The 13,995-nt window shown below is 45.4% G+C and overlaps 1 protein-coding gene across 3 annotated transcripts in view; it reads left to right on the top strand.

The window, feature by feature from the left end:
* The first annotated feature begins 427 nt into the window (after positions 1–427).
* The window catches only part of SLC4A9 (solute carrier family 4 member 9), a 40,467-nt gene continuing 26,899 nt past the window's right edge, over positions 428–13,995 (top strand). For all 3 annotated transcript variants that reach the window (XR_014513129.1, XR_014513130.1, XM_083448602.1), the window contains exons 1-8: positions 428–1,384; positions 5,926–6,086; positions 6,634–6,783; positions 7,316–7,377; positions 10,206–10,363; positions 11,742–11,829; positions 12,664–12,818; positions 13,820–13,936. Coding sequence is in view for 1 of the 3 variants with exons in the window: in XM_083448602.1 (XP_083304728.1) it covers positions 1,056–1,384; positions 5,926–6,086; positions 6,634–6,783; positions 7,316–7,377; positions 10,206–10,363; positions 11,742–11,829; positions 12,664–12,818; positions 13,820–13,936 (1,220 nt within the window). In the remaining 2 variants the exon portion in view is untranslated. The remainder of the gene's footprint in view (positions 1,385–5,925; positions 6,087–6,633; positions 6,784–7,315; positions 7,378–10,205; positions 10,364–11,741; positions 11,830–12,663; positions 12,819–13,819; positions 13,937–13,995) is intronic.

Here is a 13,995-nt window from a genome sequence, read left to right as displayed (position 1 = left end):
TCACGTCCAAAATCATGGCTAGATGGGGGAGGAGCGCTTCAGAGCCGTATAGAAAAACAAACAAAAAAGCATCCCCAAACAGAGTCACATATATGCCTCCAGCTACAAACGCCTCGATTCACAAGCATTTCTCTTCTTTTAATCATTCATAACCATATGCCCGATCAGGACTTTGTCTTGGATAAAACTAGAATTGCAAAGTGCTCAAGGTATTTGTGCTGAAGCATTGAAAACTCAGGAGGCCAATAAACTTGCACAGTTCATATATTAATTTATTCATAGGTGGATACATTTATTCAATAGGCATAATATGCAATGGTCATTGTTAAAGTTGAAAAAAGAAGGATGTTGACTTCAAGGCAATTTGCAGGTAAATATAAACTGGGGTCTTTTAGAGGTTTCCTGCTCAACTCCGATCTTTTAAAATAAGAATAAGAATCACCCGTTGCCCGAATGACCATGAGAAAGGGCAGGAGGGTCTTGGCCCTGGCGCAACTCAAGAGACACACGAAATCTGTGTTTGGGAAGTCACAGGTTTCATATCCCCTTGCAGGTGCCTATATCTCCTCCACATGGGGGACTCTGGAGTTGGGCCAGGTCAAGAGAGCCTTAGTTTTTCTACTCCAATTTCTGCAAATCCTTCCAGCTTCCACCCCATCAAAGGTTCAGATGTGTCAGGTTTCTCCTCCTTCCCCCACCTCAACACTTTTCTTGTCTCAGATTTCTCCACTTCCCAGGATGGCCAGCCCAAGGCTTCAAATAGTACACCCTTGTAAACAAGCCCCCTTCCATGTGGGCTAGGCGGTCCTTGCGATCAGGTGGGCAGAATGGAGCTGCCCCAGTGAGTTCCAGCCGGTATCTGCAGGGCAAGAGTTTTTCTCCCTGATAATATTGTTTTGGGCGGTGCTCCCATCCACTTGCCTTCCTCTGACCTGAACCGGCTTTCGGCTCTTAAAAAGGCAGGATGTCTTGGGTCTGCTCAGTTCCTGCTCTGCTGGGGTCAAAGGCTTTGCCAAGGAGGGAAGAGGTGTGCTGAAGGATTGCCCAGGCTCAGGATGTCCAAAGCAAGCGCCCTGGGTGCAAGCGAGGGTTGTTCAGCTGAAAGGAAAGACGGCCTGACGCTGAAAGCCGAGGGGACGAGCAACAGCAATGGAGGAGAGCAGGAGCCCCCCAGCAGAACTTCTGTGGTCATCTGCCAAGCGGTTGGGAGAAGTATCTTCACCTCCAGCATCTCACCAGCAGCAGAGAGAGTGAGCCTTATGCTGAAACAGGAGGAGGAGGAGGAGGCGGAGGAGAATGAAGGCACAAATTGCCCAGTGCTATTTATACAGCTGTCTGAGCTCTTCAGTACCCCTGAAGGACTGGAATGGAGGCAAACCGCCAGGTAGGTGGCTGCTCACTCAAGACTGAACTTTGTGGCAGAACACATGCTCTGCGTGCAGAATGCCTCAGGTTCACTCTGCAGGGCTTCCAGTTAAGCGGTTTCCCAGCAGGAATGGGAAAGACTTCAGCCTGCCTGAGTTCTTAGGGAGCTGCCAGATGTCAAAGTGTGCAAATTCTGGTCTAGATGGGCCAATGGCTTGGGGTAAGGAAGCTTCATACACTTGGATGCTTCAATCTGCCTGGCTGGGGGCACTTTGACCAGCCCATGGCCACCACTGGGGAAGTGATTTTGGGGGGGCAGTGGGGGGGGGAATCTTCCTCCTCATGCTGCTCTTTTGGCAGCCGGAAGTAGGCTAGGGTCTCTCATCAAGTTATTTCTCCTGGTGAATAATCGGGTGGGGTGTCTACCTCTCAAATGCCACAAATTCAACCTTGCCTGTTTCAAATATTAAAACCCTGATATTAAAAGTCAGCCTCCTTGCTTGTGCCCAAAACAAGTTTGAGTAGAAGGCATCATTCACACTCAGGGCAATGCTCAACTGTTAATCCTGGCTGCTTGGCAAATGCCAAGGTAAGATGAGGGAGGGTTTGTGGAGACTCATAGCAGAAAACACAGAGGAAAGCTGAAATATTTGGCAGAGGCCACACCAGACACAATAATCTCACAGGCAATGTTGCTTGCCATGTTCTCATCCTGAAGCGTGGGCAACGCATGGCGGCAGCACACTCTAGTGGGTAAAGCACAGTGGTTAACAACAGGTGAAATATCAGTTCATAAACAAATTAACTAGGCCTGCCACTCCCAACGGCACCATAGCTAATGCATCTACATCCCACCTTTTTTCTCAAAGGAGCTCAAGGTGATGTACGTGGTGCTCTGCCTCCCTCATTTAACCCCCACAACAATCCTGTGAGGGAGGTTAGGCTGAGAGGCAGTGACTGGCTCCAAGGTCATCCAGTGGCCGAGTGGAGCTTGAACCTTTGCCTCCCAGGTCCTAGTCTGACACTCTAGCCACTAAGCCACACTGCCTCCCAGTGTAGCGAAGCTCTTTTAATATGTGTAAAGTGGTTTGAGCGAGCAAAAAACTGTTGCAAATTTGCCAAATATTATTGTTGTCATTGAAAAGTTTGGCGTCACACACTTTCAGCAAGAAGTCTTACTGATGTTACATGATAAAAATACTCATTTTTAAAGGAGAACACATAGCTGTGAGTGGCTCCTTGAGTAGGGAATCATCACATCTTGTTTAAGTGATATTTTTACTCTTCAAAAATATTTTGCAAGCCTTTTGACATGTCCAAAAATTTGACTTTGATGACAATACGTGTGTCATTTAAGAGTGTGTTAGTGAACATAGTGGTAGAAATGCATTGTTTACAACAATATCCTGGGATTTGTCATAGAATTCTTTCTACTCATGCTCATCATATAGCCATCACATTAAAATTCATGGAATTTCATGTAAATGTTGTTGAGGGGACACTTGAGAGAGATTTCAGAAATGGTCCACTCTTGACCACATTCCTTCCTCCTCTTTCTCACTGTTCATCTCAACTGATAGTTGCAATCTGTACCTGTAGCCTTTACCCTCTCACCTTTCTGCATGGAGCAATCACAGGCTCAGGTACACAAGTAGATCTCTGCTTTTTGAAGATTGCAAGTGGCGATCATGTGTGGGGAGAGGGGTGCTCCCCTATTTGTTTATGACCTTTTCTGGAAGGATGCCTTTTACATGATTAATTCCTTTACAGAATTCATTCGTGTAACTTGACTTGTAGTGTGTGGCTTGGCTTGCTTCTTTGAGTTACCCACCTGCATGTGTTGTGAGTTCTCCACCCGAGGTTCACTCATTGTCTCTGGGACTGTTTTTACTCTGAAAAATGGATAACTGTTTCCTATATGCTTAATTTCTCGACCGTGTTATGCATATATGTGTGTTGATATGTAGTGTTGGCTTGGCTCACTTTCCTGAGTTGCCTGGTGTGAGACATATATATTATTTCAAACTTTCTGATTTTGTCACAGTTGTAGCCTATGCCATGTGATCTATGCGGACCCTATATAGAGACAGTAGAGGGTATTTAGCAGTATTTAGCCTATGCAATAGCTGTTCACCTTAGATGGAGGTTTATGTGGGCATTCTGCAGTATAGTAATAATAATAATAATAATAATAATAATAATAATAATAGGTTGGCAACTGCATATGGGAAGGGGGAAACTGCACTCAGGGACCTTAGCGAGCTATACCTGCCTGCTTCTGCTAGTGAACGCAGCATCAGATGATATTGCAGTGAATGAGCATATGGGGCAGGATCACAGCAGCAAGTCCCTTTCTAAACGCCCTCCCCCAAGTACCTGTACGTTCTCTACACAAAGACAAGCCTTGGAATAAATGTTGAGGATGGGTGGTATAAAAATGTCCTAAATAAACAGACAGTGCATAGGGTTGTATGCACACAGGACAGCCTTTCTCAGCCTAGCTAGGGTCCCGCTAGTTAGCGATGATGGGAGTTGTAATCCAACAACATCTGAGGACCCAAGGCTGAGAAAGGCTGAGAGGACACAGGGGCTGTGCTGTCCTAGTGACTGCATGCAAGTCAGGGAGGTCATGGCCACCTTAAGCTGTTTGACAGCCAGGCAGCTTGGTTGCCCTTTGAACCCCTGATTTATCATGCGGTGCCCTGAGAGATCAGTTCATCATGTCACTCTGACCTATTTCTGGAGAACAACTTTGCTTCCTTATAAGAGCTGTCAGCACTCAGCCATTCATGGCCTCATGTGTTTGTGCTGAGGTCGTATACCAACAACAGGATTTTGTTTTAATTTTATTTTTTGCAAAATACACATCTGCACGCAAAAAATGCAATGCTGTACAACATTTTGCTTATGGTGAAAAAGACTAAAAGAGATTGGACTCAGCGACAGGCATATGTCCCTGGAGAGACCATCCCAGGCTGGAGGAAAGGCTTTTATAATCTGACCCACTTCCAAAAGTGTGAAGTGGCCTCTGGGAGCAAAATGAGCATTTGGGGAGGTTTGTGTGGCCTGGTTCATTTGGGCAGGGTAACTGTGCCCAACATGGATCCAAGACAGCCGCTGCCTCCTGTGTTGCCTAGGCAACCAGAGAATGCAAGCCACCAGCTTTGCACAATATTCCTTCCTTACTGGCCAATGCCCTGGGCAAGCACCCTTTGGATACTCCTTTTGGGTGGTCAAATACAAACAGTGAAATGGCAAGGAAATTGCTAAATGAAATAGAATTAGGTTTGATAAGGTTTCACATTTCTACAAATATCTGTTTCTACTCAGATTAGAGAGTCAACTTCATGAATTTTTGGTATATTATTATTATTATTATTATTATTATTATTTACTTCATCTGTAGATCCCAGGGCAGTTCGCAACACAAAAATAGACTGTTTCATGCCCACCCTACTCTGAAAACATCCACTGACTGTTCCATTGGAAAACATGGTTTCTAAGTTGCTACACATACAGGTGCCTGGCAAAAAGGCATTATGTAAGCATTTGTGGAGCCCTTGAAAATTAAAAAAGAGACCAGTTTGCCAAAAATAGTTTTGGCTGCCCTGTTATTCCCTGTTTTTAGGGAGCGCAGCCAAGATAAATCCTAAGTGATGAGTTGATAAGACTGTAGAAGGAATTGGCTTCAGTCCCAAGCAGGCTTCTGCTAGCGGGAGTTCCAATCACAGGATGCTCCTGGCAGAAGAAGTGTGTGGAGAGAAGGGTGCCTTTTAGCAGTTCATCCTTCCCTGTAGTCCTCTGTGGTGCCTCTCCTACTGTTTTCAGCCACAGAGAGCTGTGGGGGGAGGGGAAATCAGTGAAAATTGCTGTCCGCCCCACGCAACTTCTGCCAGCAGGGTGACATGCAATCATGGACTCTACCTGTCTCTTACCTGGAGTCTGGCTCCTGCTGAGGCCTGATAAGGAGGCCAATAGCTGATGTACTGCAAGGTTCTCTGCAGATCAGGGTTGGATTCCCTTACATGCATATCACCAGCAAACAACCATGAGAAGAGTAAAAACCTGCTGAGGGAACAATGCTCCCGCGCTTTTCCCAAAGCGCCAATTTGGACATTCACATGTGGGCTGGCAGTGTGCGTGATTCATTCTGTTTGTTTGTTTGTTTATGTATTTATTCATTTTAAAATCAGGACCATGGAGGGTGGAAGAGTGTTTCCTTTAACCTTTTGCTCCTGCACTGTAATCCTGGCAGTGGCATCTTTCCTCACGGCAGAGACACGCTTCAAGGTGATATTTGTCAGGACCACAACCTGGGGGGAATAAGTTCCGGTTTTGATTTTTTTAAAAACCAAACTCCTCATGTCTTCATCCTGACTAGTTTTAATTATCCTAGAGCTGTCATTTCTTATGTTTTCCTCCTTAAGTGCAAGAGTCAAAATCTTGTCACTTGAAAATTAAATAAGACATTCTGGTGAAGCCATGTGGTCGTGGCTTAGGAAACAGAAATTTTGCATGCACAAGGATCTCAGATGTGGCCTTCACTTTTTTCCAATTGAGGTGGATAAAGTTTGAAGAGAAAGTGGAAGATGGAGGAGAACGCTGGAGCAAGCCTCACGTGACAACGCTCTCCCTTCACAGCCTGTTTGAGCTACGGACGTGTATAAAGAGAGGAGCTGTCCTGCTGGATTTGGAAGCTCGCAATTTTAAGCAAATACTTGGTATGTGGGAAGTGTGCCTAGATCCCTGCGTGTTCAGAGAACCCCGTCCCTCATTAGCGACGTACGAGTGGGGTTGCAACTCCTTTAGTGTTATTATCGCCAACTCCGGCTTGTTAATTGGTCACTGTAACATATTTTGCTTTCAGGTAAACACCACGGTCTGTTCTTTCTTCGTTTCACTTCCCAGTGGCCTACATTCTGTTCCTCCACCCTCCATTGTGTAGAAGGGAGAATTTCAGCAACTTATAAAGGGGACCACCCTAACTGATGGACTCCCTGATTATCAGAAGAGTCAATAATGGGTGGTTTGTACGGAAATCCTTCTGGACAGATTCATTTCCATGTCATTTGAAAACTGCTCTTTATTTGCATGATGGTGATTTATATTAAAGGTTCTTCAGTTTTTCTAGTAAGGCAGTTTTTTTAAAAAAATTAAAATATAAAAAGGCTTCTTCAGTAGATGCCAAAGATTATAAATGTTTACAGCAAAGGAGAGGGGGAGCCCTTATTTCGAGAGGACTCACTTTGTGTTTATTTTGTGTTCAAGAAAAGGTGATTGGAACCCAAATAGAGAACCATGCCCTCAGGCCAGAGCTCTCAAAGAAACTCATGTATGTCCTGCTCCTCAAGCCTCATCACCACATCACCAAATCTCAGCTGAGGATGCTAGTGGAGATGGGTGTGGCCTCCTGCTCTGGTAAGAAGTCCTTGCGCTGTCCCCCTGGGTCTCATCCCTTGCTCTTTAACTCCAGGCTACAGCAAACAGGCAACCAGTGTGTAGAACACTGTTCAGGTGGTGGCACCAGAAATCCACTTACCTATAAGCTAAAGATTGCCTCCTTTTATTCAACTCAGTATGACTTATTTATGATTAGGAGTACATTTAAACACTAATCCCAGGAGGAATGACTGCATAACTGGATTCAGATGTGCTGGTGGAACCATATAATTTACTCCTTTTAAAGGGAACCTGGCAGCTTCCAGATGTTGTAGGGCTACAGATCTCTCCATCCCTGGCCACCGGGCTGGGCTGGCTGAGACCAATGGGAGTTGAAATCCCGTGTCATCTGCAGGAGCACAGGTTATCCATCCCAGGTATCAAGGCAACGCCTTTTGAAGGGGTAGTGACTTACTAATATGCTCCTGTGTGTAGTCTTTTGATGGAATTGTGTTTAGAAGTGTCATGGGGCTTTCTCTATTTTGGTTTTGGTTTTTAATTTCTGTTTCAGACAAAGCTAACAGCCGCTCAGATCTAGTGGGTGAGGTCTCAGAGGTGCCCCTAAAGGAACAGGTAAGGAATGTGTGGTGCATGTAGGGAGAGAGGGGAGGTTGCAAAGGCCTCAAAGGCCTCTTTAGAAGAACTCTCGGGTCCTTTACAAGGACTCTTTCCTGGTGGGAAAACATCTCCACACAGGACCCCTTTTTAAATTCTGTTCAATCAGCTCCTCATGGCTTTGAAAGACCATACCTGCTTCTAGCTCTCAGCTCTGAAGTTTGGATGGGGTTTCATTCAGGGAGGGATGTCCTTTACGTTAAGGAACACGAAAGAAGCAAGTATCCTTCGGTTAGAGTTAGGGGTGGGAGATGTGGACTGGAGCTCCCACCAGCCCCAACTTCCATGGTCAACGGTCAAGGATGGGGGCAGCTGTGAGCTGGAGTTCAGTAGCATTCAGAGGACCAGTAACACCTGATTTTCCCATCCCTGGAACCAGGGCTTTTTCCCTGGCGGAACATGCTGGAACACAGCGCCTTGCTCCCCTTTAATGAGTGAAGGCATGTGGGGACACAGTCTGAACCATCCTATAAGATAGTGTAGCCCGACATCTTGTCACGTGATTTTAGTTTCAAGATGGCGTCAATGTTGGCGTCTGAGTTGGTATCCTAAGTCCGAGATTGGCTTCATTATTATCAAATAATGGAGGTATTTAAAATGGACAGAAAAATTGGCTTCCAGGTGGAAAAATCAAAATTGGAAACAGAACTATTAGAACCTAAAACAAAAATATTGTCTAGAATGTATAATTTGCTGCTGAAATGGAACACACAGGATGAGGAAGTGAAATCGGCTATGATTAAATGGGCTCAAGACGTTGGCCATAACATAATGTTTGCTGACTGGGAAAGGTTGTGGACCACTGGAATAAAGTTTACGGCATGTAATGCCTTAAGAGAGAACATAATGAAAATGATATATAGGTGGTACATGACACCAGTCAAGCTTGCAAAAATGTATCATATGCCTGATAACAAATGCTGGAAATGTAAAGAAGCAGAAGGTACCTTTTTTCACCTTTGGTGGACGTGCCCAAGGATTAAGGTTTTCTGGGAAATGATTTATAATGAATTGAAAAAAATATTTAAATACACATTTAGAAAGACCCCAGAAGCCTTTCTCCTGGGTATGGTAAACCAACAGGTTCAAGTGAAGGATAGAACTTTTTTTATGTACGCTACAACAGCAGCAAGAATACTCATCGCGCAATATTGGAAGACGCAAGATCTACCCACGCTGGAAGAATGGCAAATGAAGCTCATCGACTATATGGAACTTGCAGAAATGACCGGCAGAATCAGAGACCAGGGAGAAGAGATGGTGAAGGAAGACTGGAGGAAATTTAAAGACTATTTACAGAAGCATTATAAAATTACGAACGTTTGAGGTTATCAGATTGAATGTAAAAGAATGTTATTATAAAAATGACAATGTTAAAGAAAGTATATTTAATAAGACATAGGGAAATGTAAGGATAAATAAGACAATAATATTAATCTGAACCAAAGATACGTCAGAGGGAAAGAGTTTACTACCAGAATATAAGACCTAGAATACAGAGTGGGAAGGCATGGGGAAGTCGCAGACCTAAGTTAATGCTGAAGAATATAATGATACAATATTTGTTTTTAACTCTTTTATTCTTACCGTTTTTATTTTTCTTTATGTTTTTGTATAATGTATGTATTGTTTTTCTTTTGCTTTTTTCCTTTTGATGTGTTTGTCGATTTGTTCTTTTTTTTGTTTATTGAATGCGGAAAATAAAATATTATATATATAAAAAAAAAAGAAGCAAGTATCCTTCGGTTAGAGTTAGGGGTGGGAGATGTGGACTGGAGCTCCCACCAGCCCCAACTTCCATGGTCAACGGTCAAGGATGGGGGCAGCTGTGAGCTGGAGTTCAGTAGCATTCAGAGGACCAGTAACACCTGATTTTCCCATCCCTGGAACCAGGGCTTTTTCCCTGGCGGAACATGCTGGAACACAGCGCCTTGCTCCCCTTTAATGAGTGAAGGCATGTGGGGACACAGTCTGAACCATCCTATAAGATAGTGTAGCCCGACATCTTGTCACGTGATTTTAGTTTCAAGATGGTGTCAATGTTGGCGTCTGAGTTGGCAACTGAGGTGAGTTCTGGCACATTTTTTCTACAAAAAAGCATTGCCTGGAACAGAAGGAGTGTTCTTCCAGTCTGTCAGTATTTTGCAGAAGGAATTCAAGGGCAAAGCAGAACTTTAGGTTTGCACAGTCTTCCTAGCACAATCCAGCCAACATTGCCATTGCCAGTGACTCTGGGACTGCAAGGGGAAAGTGAACCTCTTTGCAGTGCCCTCACTTGCCAGGGCAGGGCAGTCTTGCACTTGCTGAGACCCTTCCTAACCATGGCAGAGAGCCACTCATGCCAGGCTGCTTTAGCGCTGATTTCACTGGTTTTTGTCAGCTGAGTAAAATGTATGTTTTAAAGAAATGTTTGTTTCTTAGTTTGTGTGGAATTTGGCCTAGTTGTGAAATGCAGGGGTACCCAGTAGCCCCTGCCTGGCTTCATTGTGAGTGAAGATATACATCACTAGAATGACCTCTGATTTGGGATATCTTCCTGGCAGTGTCCAGAATGGTTGGCTGTACCATTGAGACTGAGAAACTTCCCAGGTGATGCTTTTATTTTGGATCAAGAAATGTGCAGCAGTCACCAGCAACTTCCCTAGTTTGGGCACTCCACAAAAAAAGAGTTAATGGTTGTTGAGGTCTCCCTCTCTCCTCTGTATGGTCCACAGCACATCTTCTGTCACCTTACCGTTGCTTTCTGAGCTATGGATCACCAACCCTCGATTTTTCTCTCACTGCAGCTTAATAATCACTTTAAGAAGAAGATTCCAGCTGGGACGGAAGTGGCCAACATTCTTGTAGGAGAAGCCAGCTTCCTGGAGAAACCTTTTGTTGCTTTTGTGCGTCTGCAGGAACCAGTGCTTCTTGGGGGCTTAGCAGAAGTTGCATTCCCCAGCAGGTAAGAAGCAAACAGGGAGCGGGTCAGGACAGCAAAGTTTCCTCCGTAGATGCTAGAGTGAAAAGGGTGTCCTGCAGCTCTTGGCATAGGAAATTATTGCAGTTGTCTGTGTTCTGATACACAACTAGATGGGTGTAGTTGTGGATTGCCAAAGGTCCTCTTTTTCCAGGACACATCCTCTTTTTCATTGGTAGAGTCATCATAGCAATCCATAGTTAAAAGTAGAAGTCGGCAAATGTGTCCTCTTTTTTGCTCTCCGAAATATGGCAACCCTACACTTGGGTAGCTAGCTGGGTGCTACCTCCTGAAGATATAGTGGGCAAGAGATGATCAGGTGTCATCAGCCAGCTGACCTATGCCTGGATAGCTGTGTTTCAATGCATTGTTGCCCCATGGCATGGCAACCCCTGAGGGGCTGAGGTGGTGGGAAACCATTTAAATTGCTTAACTGGCTTCAACAAGGCCACACTTCAGGTCATTCTGAAATATTCTCAATCTATTCAATGCTAAGTCTGTGAACAGCAGTCAATCCTGACCAGATCCCGTATTTGCCAGGATTGTGGATAGTATGCTCAGTGGCAAGCCATTGCTGTGGTGTTTCTTTCTCCCCATTCTTTTGAGAAATAATTTGTTCCATTTCAGTGGCCGCCATCTTGCTCCTTCCAGTTACGCTCACAGCATGATGGCAGCCAGTCCCACACAACTTAGGGCAGGGATAGCCAATATGGTGCCTCCATGTGTTGTTGGACTACAACTTCCATCAACCTCAGAGGCCATGCCAGCTGGGACTGATGGAAGTTGTCAGCACACTTGGAAAGCTATCTCTGGTTTAGGGAATTCTCAGTTAGGCAGGATTCTATTTTTCTGTCGGTCCTTGACCAAACCCTGAGCCAGACTACACCTGGGGGTGCTGGCAAACCAAGATCCATTGGGCTAGAGGCAAGTTAAGATGGCTGGTTCCTGAGTGGACTGGTAACTATGAAGAGAACCAGAGATGGAAGGAGCATTGACAGGTGGCCTGGTGGCCAGCTTTCAGGTCAAGCAAATAAAGAGGAAAGAGTTGTCCAGACTGAGGGTCCCAGCCTAGAGCATCAGTCCTACAGAGACAAGCCTAACTGGTTCCTCAGGTCACCTGTCCCAGATGGCCTAATGAGCCGCCGTTTTCTCACTCTGACCGCTGTATCAAACGTGTTGCAGCACAGTAGAAGATCAGCCTGAGAGCTTCCTTAGTAGTGCGAGGAATAAAGAGCCAGAGCCCCTTCACCTCAGCAATTTGTGCTGAGTTTAGGATTGAGGCCTCAGTGAGCTGCTTGCTTTGAAAGGAGGGAAATGGGCTCATCTTTGACCCCACTCTTGACATTGCTGTGACTCTATCTAGGTTCCTCTTTATCCTCCTGGGCCCCAGAGCCAAAGTGAAGGCCTACCATGAGATCGGCAGGGCTGTGGCTACTCTCCTGACAGATGAGGTGAGTTTGGGTTCTGGGTGGGAGGTGCAAAGATCTGCTACCACTGCCATAAAATTAGGGAAGGGGCCGCACACTGCAGTTCTGGCATAGCGTGATGGTGCTAAAAGCTGAAGAAGTAAACGGGTGATTAGCACCCCTAAAGTCAATCTTCTAATTGCCCAGGGAGGAACAGGTCTTGGATTGCTAGGTAAGGTTGCCACCAGTTCAAACTTTTTAATGGGCTGTCAATATTTTTCAGAACCCTATCATAATTATCATGAAATGTATTATGAACATAGTTTGTCCATATTCTTTGTGAAAGGACTATTGTATGACTGAGCAAACCTCATACAGCCCTGCCTTCTGTTTCAAACTGACGTGTCTTGGAGGGGGCGGCTGGTTTCTGGAGGCAGCAAAGAGCAATAGCAAATCTGCTCTAAACTAATAAAAAGAACTCCCCAGAGCATTTTTAATGTAGAAAATATAATGCATATGATGTAGGAAAACTTCAAATTATTACGTAGGCTAGAAAGGAGCTGCATTATGCATTAGTGACTTATTTTCCAGCTGCAAATTTAATGATTAAAACATGTAACTTTAGAGTTGTGATGATACTTTGGCCCCAGTAAGCCCCTTAATGCTCTATCATTGACACAGCAAATGGCTGAATTGTCCATGATTTCCTCCGTTTAAGGGTGAACAGCTTTCTTGACATTTTAGATTGTGTAAGGTCACAAGTCTGTTTTGCTGCATGTAGGCAACCACCACAAGGCCTTGCGCTTTCCCGGAATGTGTTCCCGTGATTTGTCTTTCCTGTAAGCAGGCAGAGCTGGGACTAATTCCATTCCTTTCCAGCTTTTCCAGAGGGTTGCCCGGAAAGCAAGAGACGCAGAAGACCTCACTGCAGGAATTGATGAGTTTCTGGATGAACTGACTGTCCTACCCCCGGGCAAATGGGACCCAACCACTCGAATTGCCCCCCCAAAATGCTTGCCCTCACCACAGAAGAGGTATGTGCAGAGAGGAGCTGGGAACAGGAAAGAAAGTTGCTGATTCTTAGATCTCTTTGGCTAAAATTTTAATATTGTAGAGATATTTGATTATATGCGTGTACACAGCTCTGGAATCTATGTTTGGGATGAAATGTTAAAAAAAAAAAGAGATGATAAAAAATTAAGGGGGTGGCAAATTACCTCACTGTGTTTCAAGCCACTACTGTGAACATCCTCTATATCTCATTGCTGGGAAATTCTGGTCCTTGCCAGCCGCTCTGGCCCAAGGCATGCAAATGTTGCAGGCGCTGGTGCCTGTTCCACTCCATTTGTGACACTGTCAGGCAACACAGTCCCTGTTCCTCCAGCCATCAGGTCTTGTGTGTGTTCTGTTTTTATTTGCTTCTTTGCTGGAGGGCATCCTGGCTGCCTGTTCTGCCACACAGTTCCATTGCTTCCTGAAACCAAACTACTCCAAAGCTGTGTGCCAGGCATAGGCGAACTTGACTCTCCAGATGTTTTGAGACTACAGTTCCCATCATCCCTGACCACTAGTCCTGTTAGCTAGGGATGATGGGAGTTGTAGCCCCAAAACACCTGGAGGGCTGAGTTTGCCTATGCCTGCTGTATGGGCTACCTTTATGGTTTGTTTGTTTTTTAAAAAAAGTGGTGGGATGGGGGCAAGGCACGAACCTGCAGTAATGCTGCTGCCACCACTGCTAACATGTGGGCTGCATCAATGATTCCTGCATTGCAGGGGGTGGACTAGATTTACCCTTGGGCTCCCTTCCAACTCTACAGTTCTATGATCAGATATGACGCTGCCCATTATTTCTCTGAGTATTGTGCCATGAGGCATTCGGAGGGTGTATCATTGCATCTTCCGTACAAGCCACTGGAGCCTCTCAGTGGCAGATAGGAATAGAGAGGAGAGCGGAGGATCGACAGCCCCCAGCAGAATGCTGCTTCTGTGCAAACCAGAATGCCTCTATCCTGAAAGGTGTCCCTTGCATTCTTAGGATCGCCTTGCACTTCCGCGAGTGGAATCCTCACGCGAGTGGGCACTTGTCTGCTGCGGACGAGCGTCATGCCCATGGGCATCAGCACGTCAGTGAAGAGCTGAAGAGGACCGGAAGGTAAAACTCAGGGCAGGGAGGGGGACGGTAGGCAGGGGCTTCCTGCCAGGCCTCCGGAG

This window comes from Podarcis tiliguerta (genome assembly GCF_965153285.1).
Source record: "Podarcis tiliguerta genome assembly, chromosome: 7".
Lineage (NCBI taxonomy): Eukaryota > Metazoa > Chordata > Lepidosauria > Squamata > Lacertidae > Podarcis > Podarcis tiliguerta.
The sequence above is the reverse complement of the archived record's forward strand: the minus strand, read 5'-3'. Positions and strand labels throughout refer to the sequence as shown.